The 25,438-nt window shown below is 35.3% G+C and overlaps 1 protein-coding gene across 1 annotated transcript in view; it reads left to right on the top strand.

Moving 5' to 3' along the window:
* The first annotated feature begins 3,233 nt into the window (after positions 1-3,233).
* loxl4 (lysyl oxidase-like 4) overlaps positions 3,234-25,438 on the top strand; it is a 30,819-nt gene continuing 8,614 nt past the window's right edge. Inside the window, exons 1-11 of the mRNA XM_042737407.1 lie at positions 3,234-3,350; positions 4,351-4,666; positions 6,542-6,867; positions 7,256-7,470; positions 13,391-13,429; positions 13,561-13,774; positions 14,798-14,978; positions 20,404-20,558; positions 21,911-22,078; positions 23,228-23,390; positions 23,765-24,008. Of these exons, the coding sequence (XP_042593341.1) occupies positions 4,372-4,666; positions 6,542-6,867; positions 7,256-7,470; positions 13,391-13,429; positions 13,561-13,774; positions 14,798-14,978; positions 20,404-20,558; positions 21,911-22,078; positions 23,228-23,390; positions 23,765-24,008 (2,000 nt within the window). The 5' untranslated portion in view covers positions 3,234-3,350; positions 4,351-4,371. The remainder of the gene's footprint in view (positions 3,351-4,350; positions 4,667-6,541; positions 6,868-7,255; positions 7,471-13,390; positions 13,430-13,560; positions 13,775-14,797; positions 14,979-20,403; positions 20,559-21,910; positions 22,079-23,227; positions 23,391-23,764; positions 24,009-25,438) is intronic.

Genomic DNA, 25,438 nt, shown 5'->3' with positions numbered 1-25,438 from the left:
AATTTTTCCAAATCTGTTCGCATGAAGAAACAAACTCTTATATGGTTTGGATGGAGTACATTTTCAGCATATATATAATTTTACACTTTTTATTTATTTTCTGAACTAAGCTTTTGCTGTTAAATATATTTCAAATAAATAAATAAATGCATTAAATGTGAAATATAGTCCTGACACAACTTTTTCTTTTTAAACTTATGCAAGGATAATACAAGTAAAATGTAAACAGCAGTATTTTCTCAGACTGTGGTACCCTTCATGGACGTGCGAAGCTGTTCCATAACGGCCGCTTTATGCTGCATTTTGTGAAAACCATGGCAGTATTTTCTCAGACTGTGGTACCCTTCATGGACGTGCGAAGCTGTTCTATAATGGCCTGCGTTATGAAACTCGCAACTCATGCAAAGAGAGCAAAAACAGAGGTGACGGTGGGGGTAAACCGGAGGAGGTGCTATAATTTGAAAAGGCAGTTGTTTATTGTTGAAGAGCATGTATTTATTTCATGGCACCGCAAATTGTGGCTAAGGGCAGAGCCGGGTCTCGGTGGGTAATTACAGAGCTTGAGGCAGCGCCCCACCACAGCAGCGTCTCTTGAGAGCCTGTGCCTTCCCTTCACACACACACACACACAGTGAGGGAGGACTTGCCATCTACTTCCATTAGACATTGCACGTTCTTGCTGAGGAACATCATCACCTGTGTTCTTCACTAATGATGCTTCTAGACTTCACTGTTGGTGAATTAGCATTGTACCAGTCAAATTGTCTGTTTGGACTTTGACTTTTGCTCTTGTCTAAATTTCTTTCCAGTGTTCTTAGAAACATTTTGAGCTAAAGGTTTGTGCTTAAATGCTAGAAGTTACTTAGCAGACAAATATAAACTTTTTTTGTTTTTAAATTGGTTTTTTAATGTTCACCAAGGCTGCATTTATTTAAAAATACAGTAAAAGCAACACTGTTGTGAAATATTTTTACAATTTAAAATAAGTTTTCTACTTTTAGTTCATTTTAAAATGCAGTTTATTTTTGTGAGCAGTCATTATTCCAGAGTTGAGTGTTATATCTTTCAGAAGTCATTCTAATGTGCTGATTTGCTGCTTAAGAAACTATCATAAATTCTTTGATGATAAAAAGTATCAAAAGATCAGCATTTTTAATAGAAATCTTTTGTCACGTTTGGTCCGTTTAATGCATCCTTGCTGAATAAAAGTATTCATTTCTCAAAAAACAAACAAGTTACAGACCCAAAACTTATAAATTGTTCCTATATGTTAATTCCTTTACAAAAATATTTTGTTTTTACAAGTTTATTTAATTATTTAGTTTATGTCTCACAGCAACTTTATATCTCTTGGCTGTGACTTTATTCTGTGTAGTTGGGACTTTTTATATCTCTAATTTCTGACTATATAATTGCAACTTTTCTCTCCTAACTGCAACGCTATATTTCAAAATGTGAATAAATTGTATGTACAGCTTTATAACACACAATCTGTCACTGTGACTGTCTCATAAATTCTCATGAAGTTGGTTAAGTGATTGCTGAGTAAAGCTGTAGAAGCTCTAGATAAAAGGTGTCAACTTTGAGAAAGTTAAAATATAGTGTTTTTTGTCATTACTTAATTCAGTTAGTGTTATGTCATAGCTTTTATGACTTTCCCATTATTATAAAATGTAGAAAAAACAGTAGCAATGAGGAATGACTAGGTGTGTCCACTTTCTTTTTTTTTTTGGCTGGTACTGTATGTCACGTATGCCACCCATGAGTCAGATATAATGCATATGTATATAGGAAGTAATAACAGTCTTGTTGAGGTGCTGTATGTATATTTTTGGCACTTTTTCCTCTCTCTTTCAGTCATTTTGCAAGATTCCTCTTTGATTAGCTGCTCTAACAGGATCCCCCTTCCTGTCTTGGTTTACCCAGTGGGAGGGACCTGCATTCAAGTACACAGTCACACCAACTTTTGCACAAAAAAACTTAATTGCTAGTTTTCAAATGACAGTGAATATGTGAACAGAGGTTAGGTTATTGAGGAAACTGTAAAATATTTTCATAAGATGGTAGGGCATTTTTCCCCCTCACATTTTTCTCTTGTTTGTTTCTAAATCTGTACATGGAAGTTACGGTAATTGTTGCTGAGGTACAGCCCACCTTGCACACAGTCATGGATGTGATTTGCTAGAAATATTCCTATGAATCTAAAACAGTCCTTCTGAGGTTTGCTAAAACTGAAATGCACTGAATATCAACAAAACATGCTAATTTGGTCACAAATTCACAGACATGTAAACATTTAAAGTATGTACAAATAAAAACAAGTAGCTGTTTGTTTTATCTATAGAGTGAAGGACTATGGATGGAGGTGAAAATGAGTCTTGAGATATTTAAGACAATCCTTACTGTGGTTTAAAGAGAAGGATGTCTTGCTTTTTTGGGAGTGAGGTTTGTGGTCTCCTCACTGAAGAAACATCTACTATGTGGTTATGCAGCTTCTTTTAGTTACTTGGAATTTGACATATGGAGTTATTCAGGACTTAAGATCTTCCTGTGGCTTTGTGATACAAAGTTGGCCATAAGAAGTTAAAGTGTCTGTGAACAGATTAAAATTTGAGATCCACTGTCAAATGATAATAGCAAATTTGTGTTTACGATATGTTACTTAACCTTTGTTAAAAGTTAATTGTATGTATCGACATTTGTCTGTTTTCTAGTATGTTGGTATACTAGACTGAACTTCCGATGAGTCTCCTCTAGCATCAATCACTTTTACAAACACACACATTTATTTTTACTTATTTTGTGGGAGTTTTATAACTGAATGTGTGTGTCTGTGTGTATATGTGTATATATATATATATATATATATATGTGTATATATATATATATATATATATATATGTGTATATGTGTGTGTGTGTGTGTGTGTGTATATATATATATATGATGTGTGTGTGTGTGTGTGTGTGTGTGTGTGTGTGTGTGTTTGACCTATCTATCTATCTGTCTGTCTGTCTGTCTGTCTACATATATACATATCTTCATACAGGTATATACATATACACTGTATCAAACTATATCAAAAATGTATAAAAAATTGTTTATAAAAAGTCACAGTTTTGTAAGAAAAAAAACTAGAAAACAAACAATTAGAAAAAAAAGTCAGTTCTGCTGCATCTGCATTGATGTGAAGCACGTTGAAATAAAGATGGAGAGATCTGTGGGAGGGATGTAGAAGTGATGGAGGGAGAGAGAGGGAGGGGAGGAGAGGGACAGAGTGTATGTTCAGCTCTCTCCTTCATTCATTTTCCTTCAGTCCGTGACTGACGTGACTTGCGTGTGACTGTCAGGTGAGTGAAATTTGACTTAACTCACTGGTGCTCTGTATCTGCTTGGGTTCCTAATGATGTTCTTAAAATGTGCTCTCTATCTCTCTCCTTCTCTTTTAGTGCATGCTTTATGTCATAATGGGTTTTATTTATTAGTTTTTAAATAAATACTGGGATATGGTAAAATATGTTATGTATATACATTGATATCTATTTGTATCACTAAATATGTGTCTCCACGTAGAAATGAAATAATAGCTAGTTATTCCTGTTTGTTGTTGGATACTTATATAATCATGTTACTATTTATGCACACAAACTGTAGACACTTATTTTTCTTAATTTTAACTTTCCTGTTATCATACTTCTACTAAACTTTTCTTCCATCATCACATGCTCTAATGCAATATGCACAAATCTGTTGGGTGAACCTCACAAACACCTGCAAAGACAATGTCTGGGTCATATAAGTGAAACCAGAAATTGTTTAGTTTACAATTTAATTTAATTTAATTTAATTTAATTTAATTTGATTTGATTAAATAGTCGTAATTGAATTTACTCAAAACAAAATTATTATATAATATATGTTATTATATACCAGTGATCTTTAAATAGTCGTAATTGTCTTTATGCAAAATATTGTTATTATAAATGTTACTGTATTATAAATATTGTATAATATTTGTTATGTTTTCTTCTTTTGATTTTTAAGTGAAATGTGGGACCCTGTTAGATTCACACACACAAAAAAAAAGTTTTTCCACTTAATCTTTTTAATGGAGCTATTTAATGTTCTGCTCATTAAAAGAGTTTTTTAAAAACTTTTTTTTAAAAAGGTATTTTTGCTAAGTATGTCCAGATAAACAGATAAAGAGGTTGTTTTATTTCACATGTAGTGGGTCACCTCATGGACTGCTTAATTTATCTCTGTAACCCACTCAATGCAACTTAAAAAATACCAGTAATTTCATTTTGTAGATCATTTAGTAACAATGACACTTTTTGTTTTGTATTCCAGAAGCCTCACCTCTGCGCAATCATGTTTCGGGCCATCGGTCCCATTTGTGTTCTTGTCTTTGCACTCCTCTTTGTGTGCATGGATGCACGTCCCGAATCGCCAGGCCGCTCAAGGCGCGCTCCTGCTGCCAAAGTGCGACTGGCAGGTATCGGCCACAGAGAAAACGAGGGACGAGTTGAAGTCCTGCACAACGGGAAATGGGGCACCGTATGTGACGATGAGGTCGACATTAAACTCGCTAATGTGGTTTGTAGGGAACTGGGTTTCCAAAGTGGCATAACATGGGCGCACAGTGCCAAATACGGAGAGGGAGAGGGTGAGTGAATTTCTTTGTTAAAATACAAGAATTGTGACTTATGAATATTTAATCACCCTCATCTATCCTCATTTACTTACCTTCATGTTGTTCCAAACCTGTGTGACTGACTTTCTTTGGGAGACGTTTAGCAGAATGCCTCTGCTGCTCTTTCTGATAAATGAAAATGAACCAAGGGCCATCAAGCTCCAAAAATGTTTTTGGGTGAACTGTTCCTTTAAGTATTTTAAAGAGTTGCTGTCTGAATAGCTTAGGTTTAGGAGTTTTAATCACTGTTATTTTCACATTTAACTGTGGATTACGTGAAAGACTTGAGCACAGTTGTGTAAGAAGGCACAATGCTGTTTTAAATTGCTGTTTTTCACTAGTGCAAGTGCACAGAGCTACTGTTCTTTACATCGCCCAAATCTCTCCCTGTAATTTCACTTTAAGGCAGCTATAAAGACTGCCACTAACCCAAAGCATGTATAACACTTAGTTGGCAAGACAACACTGTCATTAAAACTAAAACAAACCCTTCAGACAGCTTCACCAGAGCTCTTTTGTAATGCTTTTGATGGTGATGCTTCTGTCACATATTAACTTGTATTGTGTACACAAACTCATATACATATGTATTATGTACCATTTCTTAAAAAAAAGGTGTTTTTATGATATTTATGGAGCAGCTGGTAGTGGCTTTTTCAAAGTAACAGTTCATAAAAAAACTCTGTCATTATTTACTCATCCCTTCGTTGTTCTAAACCTGTATGACTTTTTCTGTGGAACACAAAATAACTTTTAATACCGATAGGTTTTTTTTTAAAATTCAATTACAATGATTTGAGACTGACACTTTTTTTAAACTTAAATACCATAAAAGTATCTTAAAAGTGGTCCATGTAACTTGTGTGTTGCATTCCAAGTGTTTCAAATCCATACAATAACTCTATGTGATGAACAGACCAAACTTTAAATCATCATTCATTGGTAATATTTTGCTTGAATGTTAAAAGAATAGTTTACCCTCAGGTCATCCAAGATTTGGAGAAATTTTGCATTACATCAGTTGCTCACCAATGGATCAGTGAATGTGTCCAAACAGCTAATAAAAACATCAGAATAATCCACCACAATTCTTCAGTCCATCAATTAATGTCTTGTGAAGTGAAAAGCTGCATGGTTGTAATAAACAAATCAATCATTAAGATGCTGGTAACTTCAAACTATTGCTTCTGACAAAAATCTAAGTCCTTTATCCATAATAGGCTATTGCTTTCTCTACTGAAAAAGTAATCTTGTCTGTATACACACAGATCATACTCTGTTTACAAGTAAAAACAGTACAAAACCATTCTAAAAAAAAAAAAAATGTTTTGATTTGGAGGGACAGTGGGGGATTACCTTTTTAAGCATTATAATTATGGATTATGGGTTAACGCTTTACGATGGATTTGTTTCTTACAAACATGCAGCTTTACACTTCCACAAAACATGAATAGATGGACTGGAGTCTTGTGGAATACGTGTGGATTATTGTGATGGTTTTATCAGATGTTTGGACTCTCATTCTGACGGCACCCATTCACTGCAGAGGATCCATTGGGGACCAAGTGATGTAATGCTGAAGTTCTCCAAATATGTTCCAATGATTAAACAAACTCATCTACATCTTGGATGGGCTATTTACATATTTACATTTTGGGGTAAATAAATGCTTTATACAACTCGAGAACCAGATCAGTCTCAAAAGTATGAAGGTTATTGTGGTTTGAAATGACATGAGGGCGGTTGGATAGTGATAGAAATTTCGTTTTTGGTTGAACTATCACTTTAAGCCACATAACTGATGTTTTATTGTTCCAGTGCTTTTGTAACCTGTAGCATCTGTCACAGGCCCCATTTGGATGGATAATGTGAGGTGTGAAGGAATGGAGAAAACTCTGAAAGACTGCAAGTCGAACGGATGGGGTGTTCATGACTGCAAGCACTCCGAGGATCTCGGGGTGGTCTGCAGTCCAGAGAGAAGGCTGGACCAAGTGCATCCTGGAGTCACCAGAAGAGGGCACACCATCTCTCTCAGGCCAAATGCAGTCACCTCGAACCGTTGGCAGGACATTTACTCCAGTTCAAGGACACCTGCACATCTCAGACAAAGCAATGGGCATTCCCAGGATAATACCAGAACGGATCAATTCTCCAGACAGCAGTTTCATAATCCGGTAAATAGAGATAGCAGTAGATCTGAAAATTCTTTTAATACGTATGTAATGCATTTTCGTTTTAGTTAAACATTTAAATAAAGAGTTCACTCATCTTCACGTCCTTCCAAACTTGTATGATTTTCTTTCTACTGTGGAACATATAAGAGGATTTATTTTTAAAGTATATTCCTTGAAGTCTTGGAACATAGTGCATAAGCTGCAACTGACCACGGTTTAAGCTCTTATTGTACTTTTTGCCATTTCAATAATATTTTCATGACATATACAACTAACTCAGGGTTTGGAACAATATAAGGGTAAACAATGGCAGATTTTTTTCATTTTGGGGTGAAAGATTCCAATTGCAGGTTATGCTCATGAGAAAATGTTTTCAATCTTCTTCTAGTCTGCCAGTAGGGTGAGGATTGAGGAAGTCCGCCTCAAGCCGATCTTGATGGTTACAAAGAAGCGTGCTCTTGTTACGGAAGGTGTGGTGGAAGTAAAGCATGCTGGGAGATGGAGACAGGTGTGTGATAAAGGCTGGAGTCTGAACAGCAGCAGAGTTGTGTGTGGGATGCTTGGCTTTCCTGACGCGGAGCAGCCCAACATGAACACTTACAAGTGAGTCCAGCGCTTTTAATGAAATAAACAACATGAGCACTGGCATGAGTCTCTGAGGGTTTGGAGAGAATTAGTATCATATTAAAACCCAGTTTTTCACAATAATTCACTGTTTTTGGCTGATGTTAGTTTTGTTACATTTCATTGTGTTAGGACAGGGCCTCCCAGAGTTTTAACAATCAACATAATATCCAGTCCAGACCGCAGGTGATTCTAGCCAAAAACTGCCCACTTGCACAGGAAACGACTGTCTGGGTGACATGTAGCAGAACTGTATCAACCAGCTACAGTTTTATTTTTACATGCTGTTTATGTAAGGGTAAATACAGGTGAAACTATTTTAAATGCTACTGTTAAATTCATAAAAAAAAAAACTGTTCTTGAACAGTCATGCTTACACTTACTACTAAAGCTATATTTATTTAATCAAAAATACAGTAAAACAGCAATATTGTAAAAACATTATTACAATTTATTTTCTATTTTAATATATTTTAAAAAAGTAATTTAAGCCTGTGATGGTAAAGTTGAATTTTCAGCAGATATATATTCCAGTCATGATCCTTCATGATCCTTTTTTTTTTTAAATCTTCCTTTTGTTTGTTTTGTTTTGGATTTGCTATGTTTGTTGGACCACACAGGGTGTAGTGATGATGATATTCTATGTAGACAAAGTTCATGTCTAAGCACTGGAAGATGTTTGTCTCTGCATATAGCAGAAAGTGAAAGATTCACCATCTCTTTTGGCTTGAATTGCACATCTGTTTTCCTTATCTTTGTTCCCCAGGCACCTTTCACACACCTAAATACTTAACCAATGATTAAAAGATCTTTCAAACCTACTGATGCTATCTGGATCTCAGCGTTACTGAAATGAACATTCTGCTCAGAACGCTTAGGTCTAAGTGAGAAGTCTAATATCCCTGCTGATTGTTATTGGAAAGGGACATCAGTTTTAAAGCCTTCCAAGTGTCTGTTGTTGGAGAAAGAGTTTCAGGTTTGTTTAATGATTTTATTGACATTGCCACCCTTGACTTTCTCCTATCTCACAGAATGTTTCCCTGAACAGTGTTCCCAACTGAGCTGTAGTGTTGTTTTTGTCTCACTTGGTCAGTTCTTTTAATAATGTAAAGAGCAGTTTATTGTTGGGAGTTTCTGGACTTTGGCTATTATTCTAAAAAGGCATTTATGCAGGTTGTGTGCTGCATCCTCAGATCTTTTGATGGGTTTATGCATATAATGTGCTGTGAAATCTACTGGAGTTTGATGCCTACAGATTCTTCTTGCAGTGTGGCTTAGACAGGACACAGGATATGTGTATTTAGAAATCTATTCTAGAGCATAAATACAGGATCAGAGATGACACGGTCCAGTCCTGCTTTTTTTTTTAGAAAAGTTATTTTCTTAGAGCAATTTTGTGCTCATGTTTGTCGTCTTTACATACATATGTACAGTATCAACCCATCTACTTACCTACCATTTCTTTTTCCCTTTTACTTATTTACCTATCCATTTACTAACCTTACGCATATACAACATCTACCTACCTCCTGATTTTCTTCCCCTACTTCCTATCTACCATTCATTTTACCTACCTATATACCCACCTTCCTACATACTTATCCACCTACTGTAGCCACTTACTTATTTAGAATACCCCTAGTTATTTTCTTCCCCTCATACCTACCTGCCTATCTTTTTATTTTCCCACCAACCAATCTATTTGTCAACCTTTCTTTACCTTTCCACTTACCTATCAACCCACCTGTGTATATTTTTAACTTTCTATTTACCTTTACCTACCTACCAGTCAACCTTTATGCCTACCTAACTACTTATCTAATGATCCGCCTACCTACTTACCTATCACAGTATCTACAGAATCTAGGAGGGATCCTTACTTATTTTCTTTTTGTACTACCTACCTACTATTTACAATCCTACTTATCTACCTACCCACATACTTAGTTAAAGGGATAGTGCACCCAAAAATGAACATTCTGTCATTAATTAATTACCCTTGTGTCATTTCAAACCCGTAAGACCTTTGTTCATCTTCGGAACACAAAATCAGATATTTTTGATGAAATCCGAGAGCTTTCTGACCCTGCATAGACAGCAATGCAACTGACACGTTTCAAGGCCCAGAAAGGTAGTAAGGACATTGTTAAAACCTTAATTTTATGAAGTTACTTGAATATTTTTTTGTAAGCAAAAAAACAAAATAACGACATTATTCAACAGTTTATTCTGTTCTGTGTCAGTCTTCGATGCACGTTCATGATAGTATACCACGATGCATGCATGTGGTGCTGCTGACGCAGGAGCCTGTGCCTTGTTTAGAAACAGAGGAATGCACATGCATGCGTCATGGTAGTCTCGTAAACGTACGTCAAAGACTGACGCGGAAGAGAAGAAATTGTTGAATAAAGTCATTACTTTTGTTTTCCTTGCGCACAAAAAGTATTTTCATAGCATCATAAAATTACGGTTGAACCACTGATGTCACATGACTATTTTATCGATGTCCTTTCTACTTTTCTGGGCCTTGAACATGGTAGTTTCGTTGCTGTCTATGCAGATTCAGAAAGCTCACTGATTTCATCAAAAATATCTTAATTTGTGTTCTGAAGATAAACGAAGGTCTTACACATTTGGAATGATATGAGGGTAAGTAATTAATGACAGAATTTTCATTTTTGGGTGAAACTAACTACCAGTTTACCCATTTAACACTTTTTTTTAACTTTCTTATCTACTTTCCTACTTACCTACCTATGTTTATTTCTGCCTAACTACATACTGAGTTGTCTACTCACCTACTTTACCCAGCTGTCTGTGGCACATTTTTATTTCATGAACATGCTGAGTGGTGAAACCAACTCTGAGCAAGTTTTCTTAGGTTAGTTAATAATTTGCTTTGAAATTGGTTGCCTAATGGAACAGGCTTACTACCTGCATTTCGCTTTCATTTGTTATTTCCTTTTCATTGTTGCCTCATTTTTCACTTCTCTTATAGGAGGCTGCTGTGGTTCAGAGGCAGTTTTTAAATAACCGCACTCACAGCACAACTATTTCATTCCCATCGTCTCAATGGGCTTTGGCCGTGCTGGCATGTTGACCCATGTGCTCGTTATAAAAAGCACCACCTTAATCTTATGGGTCTGCGGTCCTTAAGCTTTTTTAGTCAGAGGTTTGTGCTGGGGCGTTGTGTTGTACGTGCTTTCTGCTGATGATTCCTCTATGATTTGTGTCTGCTGTAGAACAATATGTCCTGATAAATGAGCGTTGAGCAATTTCCTCGTTTTTGTGCTCTTAAAAAAGATTCTTACCTAGCAGATAAGACCGTTGACAGTTTAATGTTATCTCTTTTTAGGCTTAATGCCCTTTTCCTTGAGAATCCTAATCTTGAGGTCACAGGAACACCTAAGCAAGCTTTTGTTTATGCATGACTCAAAGACATGCCACAAACAACAACTCGATGATGCTGTTAGAACTCAAATGAAAGCTTATAGAGCTAGCTGTGGCTTTCGTGGCTTACATCCTAGGGAATCTCCATTTGGCTCCTTCTCGTCTGTGAGCGTGCCCAGCACCTGACCTCACCATGTCGTATGTGCATTTTGTTAAGTCTCCACAGAGCAGCATACTTGGCAGTAGCGATCCCTCACGCGTCTCAGGGATCGCGAGCCGGCTCGCCCTGACACTGCCTCTTCTGGATCCCCTGCTGAAGATGCTGTAATTAACTGTTGGGCCACTCAGAAAATTTCCACGTTTCTGGCGAGTAAGGAAAAGGCAGATTACAATCATAGCTGCACCCTTTGGCTGCTGTGTCAGCAGGACACACTCTGTCTATGTCACCTAGGAAATTGAAAGACTTAAGCCACAATTTAGGCTCGAATATCCTAAGATGAACATCTAAAGAAATGAAATACAATATTTTAACCAGTCTCACAAAGTCGAAAGCAGTGCCTCAGTCAGACTGTGTACAGAAAGAAAAATCACCATCTGCGTTTATTGAGTTCGTATTGTGATAATTGACTCAGTGTAATTTAATGGCAGGCTTTAAGCTTTATATTTTCAGTCCATTGATTATCACCTTTGGGGGTCACACACTACAATCAGTGGAATGTGATCAAGTTCAGGGTGTTGGCATTCAGTGGTGTGGTGTGTGAGATTTTACATTAATTTCATGATTTTATCATATCACATATATTGAACAGGATGAGACAAAAATAATTTTTCTTAATCAAAGGCAATGGCTAAATATATGACCAGCACAAAACAGGAAATAATTGCTAAGGCTATATATGTATACTTACTTTTCCAACTTTTTTTCTTTTTAACATAATTTCGCAAAAATGCCTTCCGTACTGATACTGTTGTCTCAAGTCCACTAACTTTTGATAAAAGTTGCATGTTTAATATATATAACTTATTAATTATTTATTTATTTATTATTAAAACAATCTTGGGGACATAAAAGTGCCTGAAACACTTTAATGAATACTTGCATCCTTATTAGCTATATTCTGTAATGATTACAGAGATTGGTCAGAGATATATTTCGAATATATATTCACACTGTATCACATATTAGAGTGCCCTATTGCTCAACAGATGCTTAATAAATGCTTAAACAGCATGTTTTGTAAGACGTAGTGAGAGAGGAAGATTTGTGTGTGTATAGACTAATGCTTAAAACAGTGGCATGATTGTTGTCTCCAAACAGACCAGCCCTCTCTATCATTAAGTTTTTTTCTTGGTTCAGCAGTAAACCAAGGGTGGAACTCTTGGACTAATTACATGAGCAGGTGGGTATTTCAGTGCCAGCGACTGTAAGATCAAATGAAAAAACAGACTGGTATTGTCTGAAGTATCTCTTCACATTCAGCGCGGCACATTTGATATATAAAAGAGCAACTTGGTATATAAAATAAGAATAAAAAAACTTACATTTATATGTATTAAATACATTTATTTATTTTTTGGCATGACAGCTATAAATGATTATTTTTAGTCTGCAGTTCTGCAGCTTTAGATTTACTATGCTACTGTGCTACAGAGTGTCATATTGTAGAAACATCCAGAATATTTTATGAGGTCATTAAACTGGAGATTCCACACAGCATTTAAATTTGGTTTCTTTTCTGTTGACTGATATTCTCGTTTGAATTTCGTTTGTTAAGACGGCTCCATCAGGAGAATGATTGTATTACATTTTTATTTATTTTTCCTATTTGAAAAGTCCATTTGAATGAAAATAAAAGAAGTGTGTTAAACATATATCCCATGGTTACCAGGCTAAATCCTCTGTAATTACCACATTTGGCTGGACAGACAGTGATGATGACAGTGATGATTTCATGTGTCACAGGTGTGTTATAGAGGGCAGGTGTTCTTGGGTGGATCTCTCTCTCTCTCTGTCTCTCTGATATTCTGAGTATAAGGTTGTCTCAGTTTCTTTTATGGAAAGTCTTGCTGTGCCCATTCTGGGATACCAGCATGCCAGTGGAAATATCTGTTTATAGAATGTACATATTTGAAAGCCAGTTTAGTGGTAGATTAAGGTAAAACATATGTGTATGTTCTTTGATGTCTCAGTCTGTGGGCCATACATTTTTATTATTACAAAAAAGTGTTAATGGATGAAACTTTAATTTGGAGTGCTGACTCTAGCATTATCTTGAATAAAGACACAAATGGTAATGAAGATGTGGAACAGTGAGTTTTAACTGCCTGCTAATGATAAAACCTCATGTGGCCTATGGCTTTCTGTACTGTACATTTATATTGTTTTATTGCCAGTGTAATATTGCTATTTTTGCTGGTCAGTCTAGAGGAACAGCACCATAAATTACACATTCTTTCCCAGCTCTTTTTAACTTTTAAAATTTTCTATTTTTTTTTTTTTCATTTACAGAAAAATATGGGATAAGAAAGTCAAGGATTCAACAACCAGGTGAATTCAGTTGACTCTTCTTTGGCACTTCTACTAAAACATATTTCTTTACTAAACATCAGAGCATCTTATTGTACTCTTAATTTAACTCTTAATGTACTACTGCTCTTGTGACATATAATGTCTCCTAGATTGAGTCAGATGACCAAGAAGAAGGGATGCTGGGTTGAGAAAGTACATTGCCTGGGCACAGAGCCCAGTCTGGTGGAGTGTCATGCCCAGCTGTCAATCCCTCGAAGCCCTGGCCCCTGTAAGAATGGTCGCCATGCAGTGGCCCGCTGTGTCCCAGGACCACAGTTTGCTCGTATGTCCTCTGGCCGACCCCAGGCACCTCACCCTTCAGAGGTAAACCTAAAAACATTTTAGTTATTCAGTTAATAACTATCTTTAATAACTGGCAAAAATGATACATTTATATTTTTTTAATAAAAAAATGTTGACCAGTCATCATAATTACATTTTAATGGGTTATACCGAATAAATAAGTAAAGTAAATTATATATATCTCAATCAATCAATAAATCGGTCACTAAAAACCCCACAACTATAACTATAATCAAATACTAACCTCATAAATTAATAATTAAAACTAAAAAAAAATATTTAAAGAAGAAATACTGCACAGAAAATATAAAAAAGGCTTTAAAGAAGATCTTCAACCCTCAAAAAATAAAAGAATTATAAAAAAAAAAAGAATATACACCACTGTTCAAAAGTTTGGAGTCAGTTATTTTTTTCCTAAATAAATTATCACTATTATTCAGCAAGGATGCATTAATTTGTTCAAAATTCTGTTTTTAACTTTCTATTCACCCGCACTGATAATAACAAAAATATTTCTATTTCAAATAAATGTTGTGCTTTTTAACTTTCTATTCACCCGCACTGATAATAATTAGAAATGTTTAATTAGCACCCAAACCAGCATATTAGAATTATTTCTGTTTCATGTGATGCAAATAGAAAACAGTATATATAACACTATATTTCACAATACTTACAGCTTTTATTGCTTTGCGTTGAGTTACATTTCTTTTCAGTTACATTTATTGATTTTTAAGTTTAGTTAGCTTTTTGGAGACACTGAAACTGAGTGATGCTACCAGAAAGTATTTCATTTTATGAACCTTACTGTTAGGGCGTTTAAATAATGTAGTGCTTTAGAGTTAGGCTTAGCAGTTTGCAAAGCTATAACCACATATTTAGGGTTGGGGCTAATATGATGTTAGAATCAGTCTATATTTGTCGACCGCTAATCTGCAGATTGGGGAATGCATGTACCCCACTGGGGCTCCGCAAATGTCTGTTGTGGTTAAAACCCTAGTACTTAAAATGTAACCTTGTCAATCTTTTTTTCTCTTCTTATAGCTGCCGGTGCGTCTGAAGGCAGGACCACGTCTGGGAGAAGGAAGAGTCGAGGTTCTCCGTGAGGGAAAGTGGGGAACTGTGGTTGACCACCGGTGGGACCGGATCTCAGCCAGCGTGGTGTGCAGAGAGCTGGGCTTCGGCACTGCCAAAGAGGCTCTTACCGGAGCATACATGGGTCAAGGTGAGAATTAATTTAAGCTTGAATGATCCCAGTAGGATCAACTTGAGGGCGAGTAAAAGATAGAATTTTCAGACCTGTTACTTAATCTCCTTTGAGTAAATATGGTGTTAACAGGAAGAAGGGGATTCATAACTACGAACGTGATTATGATCATACTGAGTTTGCCACATGATTCCACAGTGGTCTGAGTGTGAACTTAATTTCTATACATCTATACATCTATAGGATACGCCTGTCTGCAGCTGAATATGAAAGCAGTCAGAGGTGATGTTTTACATAATGCGATATCACACTCTCCAGGTGCAAATCATGAATTCCACATCAGTGATGATGCTTTAAAGCAAGGAACTTTCCCTGAACTTTCTGTGGCTCAGATCCACGCTGCATGTGAGTTTACTTTGGCTGAGTGAGACAAAGCTCACCGCTGATCTGTATTCCAAGGGGAATCAGTCCAATCTGACAAGATGGGATAATTGCTCTGCCAAAGAGAAGCGATGACAGTAGCTATTATTGAAGACTTCCCAATATCGTTCTAAATAAAAACTGTGAAACATTGCAGCTGTGTTTTTCATCAAAGAAAGGAAGTGAAAAGGGTTTTAACTCATAAATTATGTTTTATCAGGTGCCACCGTTCAAAAGAAGTGAAAGAATGAAATGTTGATTTATGGATAATGCATTGTTATTTTGAAATATAAGCTGTACTTCACCGGTAGTGACCCATATGAGAGTCCAGACACTTGAAATGAACCTGCGTAAGGTTGATGCTTTCATGTTATCGTCAAGGTCTCAGTTTAACTTGCCAAGTGCCAAATACTGTAAGTACAAACAGTCTTTGATGTGTTACTCACAGAATCTTTATTTTTCTTAATTAAGCAGCACAGCTGTTTTCATTATTGATAATAATAATCAAATCAGCATATTAGAATGATCTCTAAAAGGTCATGTGACAATGAAGACTGGAGTGATGATGCTGAAAATTATATTTTAAAATATATTAAAATAGAAAACAGTTATTTTAAATTATGACAGTAAATTATTACTGTGTTTTTAGTCAAATAAATGTAGGCTTGGTGAACATAAGAGACTACTTTAAAAAACATAAAAAAATATTTCTGAACACAAATTTTGGAATATGTAAGACTAAAAAATTAGAATCAAACCACAAAGGATCTTAATGTTTTTGTGACTGGATTATTTTTTTATATCATGTGTGTCCTATAAAAGCTGAATAAATCTCATTGAGACAAAAATATATACATTTTTAAATAAGACAAATAATGCAAATTACAATAGTAATAGTTTTGGTTGGAAACAATTCTCAGTTCAACCAAGGTGTGATGGAAAAATATTTTAGAAAGTGACTCCACTTGCTGATTTTTGAATTTAGCCATTTGGATGAAGTAACAGGAATAGAGATCAAAGCTAATGATTCCTGCACGCCCGTATCGTTGAGGTCTTTAGGTATATTTATTGTCGTGTATAATTTTCCTAGTGCAGCCGAGGCCACAAAAACATATAGTGAGTGAAGAGAGACACAAATTAGCTTTTCAATGACAGAACAGAGCTGGACTGTTTGGGACAGGCGGTAAAAATAGGAAATCTGTTGAGATGGGCTACAAGTACCAGACTGTGGTTACCACTTTTAGAAATGATCCTGAATAATGGTGTTGGTACAGTGTTCATTGCACTGCCTGATTTTCCAGACATTTAATGTAACATAAAGAGAAAATTCATCCAAAACTGAAAAATCTTCAATCATTTACTCAACCCTTATGTCCTTCCAAACCTTTCTTTTTTTCTTCTGTGGAGCATGAAGAAAGATATTTTGAAGAAAGTTGGGGTCCACTCCAAACAACATGGACACCAATGGACTTTCATTTTTGTTTTTCAAAATATCTTATTTTATGTTCCACAGAAGAAAAAGCCATACGGTTTTAAAAATGTTTAAACTCTGTCATTATTTACTGTTGTTTTTGGGTGAACTATGGCTTTAATATGCTTGAAGATATGTTGTCATTGTGGCTCTGTTGTGGATTTTTTTGAGTTTGATCATGGAGTTGACATGAACTCTGTATGACAATGTAGATTTTTTAAGGCCAATGCAGCGTGAAACAACATTCTGCTGAGACGTTCTCTAAGCCTGACCTCCCAGTAAGATGAAAGTAAACCTATCTTTCCTAAAGTTCCTAGATGACTTCATGTCTTGAGATTTGTTTGAATGCTGTATCAGCCGGTTTTACTTCAGTTAGACACTATAGATGAGGAATTTCTAGTCACGCTCACACTTTACAGGCAAAAAGTGTAAGCATATAGACTTTTTTTTTTGTATGCAGCAGTCACTGAGTTTTTCCTCTGGCTTCGAACTCATGCTGACATTGCACTTGGCTGTGAGAAATATTTCTTATATAGCAATTTAATCTGCTCCTAAAATAGGGATTATAGTCATCCCATGAAAGGAAAACACCATTAATGTGGAATATATATGTTGTTTTATTTTAGGGAGAAGAAAATGTCCATTTTCCGTAAACCACACTCTAGTGAAACTGTTCACTGCAGTTGGTCACAGAACCACTCCCTTTCCATCAGCCACTTCTGGACTACTTAGTCTGCTTCTATTTTCCTGTTATCTACGTGCCGTTTTGTGCATACACTGTTTTTGTATTTATACTGAGATTTATATTTACATTTTTTCTTTAAAGAAATTAGATTTTTTTTTTAAATGCATAAAATGCATAAACTTATCAAAAGTGACAGTAAACACTAACATTTCTAAAGTTAAAAAGATTTCTATTTTAAAATGCCCCTATTACGGATTATGAAAGGTTCATATTTTAGTTTTGTGAGTTTCCAACAACCAGTTGACATGCATGCAAAATCAAAAAACACTTTAATTGTCTTATAATATTCATTCATTTTTACCTTATTTGCTCAACGACTCCCAAACAATTTGTTTGACGATACACTTTTAACGAAACACCTCCTTTGCGTGACGCCAATCTGCGGTGATTGATCTCATTTTCATTTCATCATGCCTGTAATACCCGATAAAGCAGTGTTTGTGAGCGCAGAGCTGCTTTGTGTACAGCGTTACTGGGGAAACAGCTATTTTTATCACTCCTAAAGCAGCACCTAGTGGCAAAGAATGAATTTGCGTTTTCATTCAGACCAACCGAAAAGACCAACAAGTGGGCGGGGAATATGCTAATGTTTCATGTTGACGTCAACATGAAACGGCTTTGGATTCGTTTTAAAAATGACTTGTTTCAATGATTCAGAGTCGACCCTTTCTTTTGAGAGACGATAACTTTATACATGGTGCACTTTCAGATTTAAAACTTTGCAGGATGTTTTCATTCACTTGTTACACTGTAAGACTGTCTTGTTAAGCTGTGTTACACAATTCATGAAAGGTAATTTTAAAAAATCCATAATAGGGGCACTTTAAATAAATGATGATGTTCTTTCTATTCATCAAATAATCCTGAAATATGTCACAGTTGCCACAAAAAATAATAACCAGCACAACTGTTTTCAACATTGACAATAATATCACAACTGTTTCCAACACTGATAATAAGACATGTTTTGAGCACCAAATCAGCATATTAGAATGATTTCTGAAGGATTGTGTGACATTAAAGACAGAAATAACGACTGCTGAAAATTCAGCTTTATATCACAGGAATGAATTAAATTTGAACATATAATAAAATAGAAAACAGTTATTTTAAATTGCAATCATATATTTCATTTTATCATATTTTAAGCAAATAAATGTAGCCTTCGTGAATTTCAGTATATACTGATATTTATATTTATATTTTGTGTAGCACATGACACAATGAGGAAAAGCCATTTAAGTTCGAATCATGATGTCATCATGCCGTTAACAAGAAAAAGTGAACAAAATTTAAATGTCTCTTGCATGTCTGTTTATTTTAGTCAATCAATTGGTTTTCCAGTGACTCCTAACTTTCTTGTTCAGCCCCTAATCTTTGATTACATCCTTGATTATATGTAATATTCTCCATTTTAACATTTCCATATTAACCCTCAGGGTTTTAGCCAATCTTTAGCAATTAGCTTCCCAGAAGCAAGGCTGAATAGCGTTCTGTGTTTGGTTTTGGGCTCTATCATTTTTGTTTCAAAACTAAACAGCTGGTCATGATTTCTTTGCTCTGGTAGAAATAGGACTTTTTGAACTTAGCCGAGCACAGTGCAGTAGCACGTAACCACTGTTTTTTTTTTCACAGCAGTTCATGCAGCTTTCTACTTCATTTACCCTTATTTTCCCCAGCATGTATTTCTGAGATTGGGAAAAACTATATAATTACTCTTACGCTAATGTTGCTGTGGTATATTTATGCTGTGTAGTTGATTTCACATCCTTGTGAGATTTATATCTGAAGTTTTAGCACAATGCTTACGTTAGGCACTGATTTAGCGGCCACCTCAGGCTGAAACAACCAATGATTTTATGTCACAGTAAACAAGAGGGAAATGGACTGTGATATGATCTGATATGCAGCTCTTTTATATCCATAGAATTTCAAGAATATGATGATAATGATTTTACAAAGAAAACACATCTGATCAGATTCATGTGTGGCCTTCTGGTGTATGATACACTCTTAGAAAAACACTCTCAGTCACCATGGCAAGATACAAGAAGCTAAAAGATACATCTTTGTACCATATTTAACCCTAAATAGCACACTACAGTATTTTAAAAGTACTTTTAAAGGGCATATTAGCAGTGCTAGTAATTTATTACATGCAATCAGATTACAAAAATAATGTACTTGTAATTGGATTGCATTACATTTTAAAATGCTCATAATCAGATTACAGTTACTTTTATTTTATACATTTGTAAAGTCTTCCAACATTTCATCAACCCACAACCCCCCTGTAGTTCTTTCATGAACTCCAGTTTAGGAAACCCTGGCATAATGTAATGTTTAACACACTTCATGATGCTGATAACAAAGAATGGAATATATTTAAGGTCAAATGTAATGTAAAGGTAATCAAAAAGTAGTCAGAATACATCACCTAATCTGTATAGTACAATAGATTACATTTCAAATTACAATTTCTGTCATGTAATTATCTGTAACAGACTACAATTTGTAAGTAATCTACCAGCATTACATAGTAGTACATAAAGTGTACATATTAGTACTGTTTAAAAGGTACCACCCGGGTGACAGAGCTATGGAGAGAAAACACAGTGACCCTCTATAGATTTACATCAGTAAAGAACAATATTTAGTCTGTGAAAATGGCAGACAGCAATGTTTAGGAAAGAAAGTTAGTCAGTTAGAAAGTACTCAAATAGGCCAAGTGTTTGTTATTTTGTTTTATATTTGAGACTTTTAACTTGTGAAGCGCCAGTGACATTTATTGTTTGTTTGTTTTACAGGGACGGGGCCAATCCACATGAACTCAGTGCAGTGCACTGGCACAGAGCGCTCCATTTTGGATTGTTACTTCCAGGAAGTCCCTCCCTGGACATTCAAACACAGCCAGGATGCTTCTGTCAAATGTTATGTTCCTAAGACAGGGTTTGAGACCACGGTAAGCAAAATGATCACATGTTACTCTGATAGGATACTACATGCTGTGAGAAATATGCCGACTCCTGTCATTCATGCTATGTGCACAGCCTCCAAAGATGCTTGGATATTTAATATAATAAATTATATTGGGTTTATTAAGAATAAATATGCACAATTAAAATGTCTTTGTATTGTATAGCATTTGTTTTTGATAAATATGCAGACTAAAATGTCTTTATGCATTATATGGTAATTACTTTAAAAGTACACAAATATATATATATATATATATATATATATATACATATATATATATATATATATACTTGCAATAAATGGCATTTATTTTATATACATGTACAGATTTAAAATGTTTTTTTGATTATATGATGCCTTTTTTGACATTTATTGTAAATATGCACATTTATTTTAAATAAATATACAATCTTAAAACGTCTTTGCATTTATGTAATGCATTATATAGCAGTTATTGTGTATATATACACACATAAATGTTTTTGCATTAAATGACGTTTCATTAAAATAAATGTACAGACCTAAAATGTATTTGCATTATAAAATGCATTGTGTGGCCATTATTATATTTAATTTATTACATCATGTTTTAAATATACACAATTTAATGTTTTACGTTAAATGCATTTCTTTAAAACAAATATACAGACTTAAATATATTTGCATTATATAGTGCATTATATGGCAATTATTAATTTTTTCATTAAATGACATTTATTTTAAATAAATATACAAACTTAAATGTCATAAGGCATTGTATAACCCAAAAACATTTTATTTTAAATATTCACGCTTTGTCTTGCATAATATAATGCATGATATGCCATTTATTTAAAATAAATCGACTGACTTAAAATGCATTTGCATTTTATAATCATCACACAATGCAAATGCATTTTAAGTCTGCAGAGCCAATGTATTATATTAAGGAATTTTAACATTATTTGCAATGTATAATGCATTATTCATTCCTGGCGCTAACAATGCCAAGTTCATGGGTTCAATTCCCAGGGAATGCATGGACTGATAAAATATATACCTTGAATGCAATGCAAGTTGTTTTGGATAAAAGTGTCTTCCAAATGCATATATGTTTGCATTTAAATATGTACCTTTAAATGCAATATGTAAATTGTATAGCATTTATTTCAAATATACACGCTTAATCCATTAAACCTTGTCTTTAAACTAGTTTGTTAAACGTAATGACAAAAAATGGCTCCAAAAAGTGAAGTTAGTTCTAAGAAAATCTCTAGAATAGAGATAGAGAATCCAAAAGTGTTCAAATACTCCTTGAGGGCACTGTAATGTGTAGTTTTGATGTTTGTGTTTTAGGTGCGGTTGGCGGGCGGCAGGGACCCGGCTGAGGGTCGTGTGGAGGTGCTAATGGAGGTGGGGGGCAGAAAGCGCTGGGGGACGATTTGCAGTGAGAACTGGGGAATAAATGAAGCTATGGTGGTATGCAGGCAGCTGGGCTTTGGTTTCGCCGCACGTGCCCATCAGGTGAGACTGCTGTAGAATGTTGTGTTTTCCAGTAATATCGCTCTAAATATGTCTCGTCTTGTTTGCTTTGGTTGCCTAAATTTGTGTGCATTTGAGAGCTTCCTTTGCATGTTTAGGGGCACAGGGCAGGATATTTCTGGGCATCATTAGTGTTATACAGTAGTTGTTTTGTGGAGGTGAAGAGGTGGGACAGGTTAATGGTAAACTGTATATTTTCAGACAGAATGGAAGGTAGATTTGGTATGCGTCCTGCACATACTTCATCTGTTTTGAGCAATAGTTGAGAACAGGAATCAAGGCAGTTATACTTTCAGGGCACATTGCTTACTTGTCTCTCTACCACATGTGCAGTACTGTACTGTACTACTTATGAGGTAAATCTCATAAAGAAATAATAAATTATTACTTTTCATAAAGAAAATGAAACCTATTTTCAGCATTGAATTTTATCCCAATTTTCATTAAACTTTATGTGGAAAAATATATAATTAAAAACAGATTGAAAATCATCCAATCTATCTCTCTCTTTCTCTCTCCTCTCTCTCTCTCTCTGTCCTTTAAAATTATGCCCCCCCCCCCCACCAAATTATTTTATATTACATTTATTCTGGTTATATTTATTTAAGCTCTGGACCCATATATTAGATTATTCACATTATAATATTTGAAACTAGAGGGCGAGTCAACTTCCCAAAAGGATTTAATGTCCTGTAACTACCCTATTCATGAAAGCTATACATTAAATCTCATGCATAGCATTTCATATGCATTAAAATACAACAAATAAATAATAAATAAATAAATTAAACTTTTAATAAAGAATCTGTTTATTTCCATAACAATTAAGCATTTAATTGTATCCAAATGGTTGTTAACTTTTTGTGAAAAAAATCATCCAATGTTTTTTTTTTTTTGCACTGCATTCAATACATTGTTATATTTTTTAAATATATTTTTAGTACAAAGTCTGTTTAATTATGTGAATTCTTACAAAATTAAGTGTATTTTAAATATTGAAGTACCACTAGAAACTAGAGGGCCAGTGACCTTTCCATAAGTATTTTATGACAAATGCCTTATTCCTAAAATAATCATGCATAACATTTCATATAGAGACAAATAAAAGACAAATAACCTTTTTGCGTTTAGGAGACATTTTATTGGCAAGGAGACCCTGCAGCTGAAGAAGTGCTATTGAGTGGGTCTCACTGTGTGGGAACAGAAATGTCCATCCAGCAGTGCCGTCGTAACAGTTATGTCCACTGCCCTCGAGGAGGTGGAGCTAAAGCAGCAGGCGTCACCTGTTCCGAAAGTAAGTGATGGAGTGAATGAAGGTACGCTCCATATTGCATACTTAATGCACTATGCCATTTAGTGTGACTAGTGTGTTCACACTGAAAATTACAAAAAGAAAGAAGATAAAGTGCACTTCAAATGCCTGATGATGCACTTAATTAAACAAAAAACAAAGTGTGGAATGTTCAACACTTTACGCCCTCAACTGCTGCAGCTTTAATTATGTAGCGGACGGGGAGGGGCTAATAGACTTCATTGTTGGGTGACAAAATAGCCTTATATAACTCATACAGTAGATGGTTGAGTACATAGTGCTTAGAATAAGTGTATAGTGTGTAATCTGATGCATATTGACTGAATGATCCAAATGAATAAATCATCCTGTTTTAGCGGCACCTGACCTGGTTTTGGATGCGCAGCTCGTGCAGGAGAGCGCTTACCTGGAAGACAGGCCTCTGCACCTGCTCACCTGTGCGCATGAGGAGAACTGTCTTTCTTCCTCTGCCAACCGTATGCAGTGGCCGTATGGGCACCGCCGCCTTCTGCGTTTCTCCTCCCGTATCATGAACTTGGGCAGAGCTGACTTTCGTCCACGTGCCTCAAGAGAGTCCTGGACCTGGCACCAGTGCCACAGGTGAGGGATTTACTTCTTCCTTCTGTTTTAATGTTTATACAGAATGAAACAGAAGCCTGAGAGCTGCTAGAAAAAATATTGTTATCTTATTTTATAAAAAGTTCCCCTTGTAGAGTGCATGATGCATAAAGAAACCTGCAAAATAGAAAAATAGTCATTCCACTATGAATTCATGTTGTTTCGGTGCAAAACCTGCATCTTATTCATTGGCTCCCAGCTTTTTTCTTTCCTGTTTATTCAATTAAATCCATTTTTAAATTACTTTTTATGATTATAATTATTTTTATATAAATCCTGTGTAGCTTTCAGCATTTTAAACAGACAATTCAGGATATTATTAAAAAATTACTTTTTAATGAATATTTGTGTTATTATTTTTATATTTATCCAGACATACATTGTAGTGAAGTGCGCATTCATTAAGCGAGGCAATTCAGGTTATTATTATTATTATTATTATTATTATCTTGTATTGTTTTTAATATTTTATAATATTATATATTTTTTACTTTTTCTTTCATATTTATTTATTTATTTATTTATTTAAATGAAAAAAAAATATTAAATCTATTTTTTATTATTATTTTTATATATATGCAGACATGGGGTGTAGCACTCACCTAAAGGATTATTAGGAACATCTGTTCAATTTCTCATTAATGCAATTATCTAATCAAAAAATCACATGGCAGTTGCTTCAATGCATTTAGGGGTGTGGTCCTGGTTCAAGACAATCTCCTGAACTCCATACTGAATGTCAGAATGGGAAAGAAAGGTGATTTAAGCAATTTTTGAGTGTGGCATGGTTGTTGATGCCAGACGGGCCGGTCTGAGTATTTCACAATCTGCTCAGTTACTGGGATTTTCATGCACAACCATTTCTAGGGTTTACAAAGAATGATGTGAAAAGGGAAAAAATATCCAGTATGCGAAAATGCCTTGTTGATGCTAGAGGTCAGAGGAGAATGGGCCTACTGATTCAAGCTGATAGAAGAGCAACTTTGACTGAAATAACCACACGTTACAACCGAGGTTTGCAGCAAAGCATTTATGAAAAGTGAAAGAAAGAAAGTGAAAGTCGTAACATTTGTCAAGTATGGTAACCCATACTCAGAATTGGTGCTCTGCATTTAACCCATCCAAGTGCACAAACACAAAGCAGTGCATAGGGAACACACACACCGTGAACACACACCCGGAGCAGTGGGCAGCTATATCCAGCACCCGGGGAGCAACTGGGGGTTCAGTGCCTTGCTCAAGGGCACTTCAGCCATGGGTATTGAGGGTGGAAGAGAGCGCTGTTCATTAACTTCCCCCCCACCTACAATTCCTGCCAGCACCGAGACTCCAACCTGCAACCTTCTGGTTACAAGTCCAATTCTCTAACCATTAGGCCCACCTGCCCGTTGAAGCCACAACACGCACAACCT

This window comes from Cyprinus carpio, chromosome B13 (genome assembly GCF_018340385.1).
Source record: "Cyprinus carpio isolate SPL01 chromosome B13, ASM1834038v1, whole genome shotgun sequence".
In the NCBI taxonomy this organism is placed as follows: domain Eukaryota; kingdom Metazoa; phylum Chordata; class Actinopteri; order Cypriniformes; family Cyprinidae; genus Cyprinus; species Cyprinus carpio.
The sequence above is the reverse complement of the archived record's forward strand: the minus strand, read 5'-3'. Positions and strand labels throughout refer to the sequence as shown.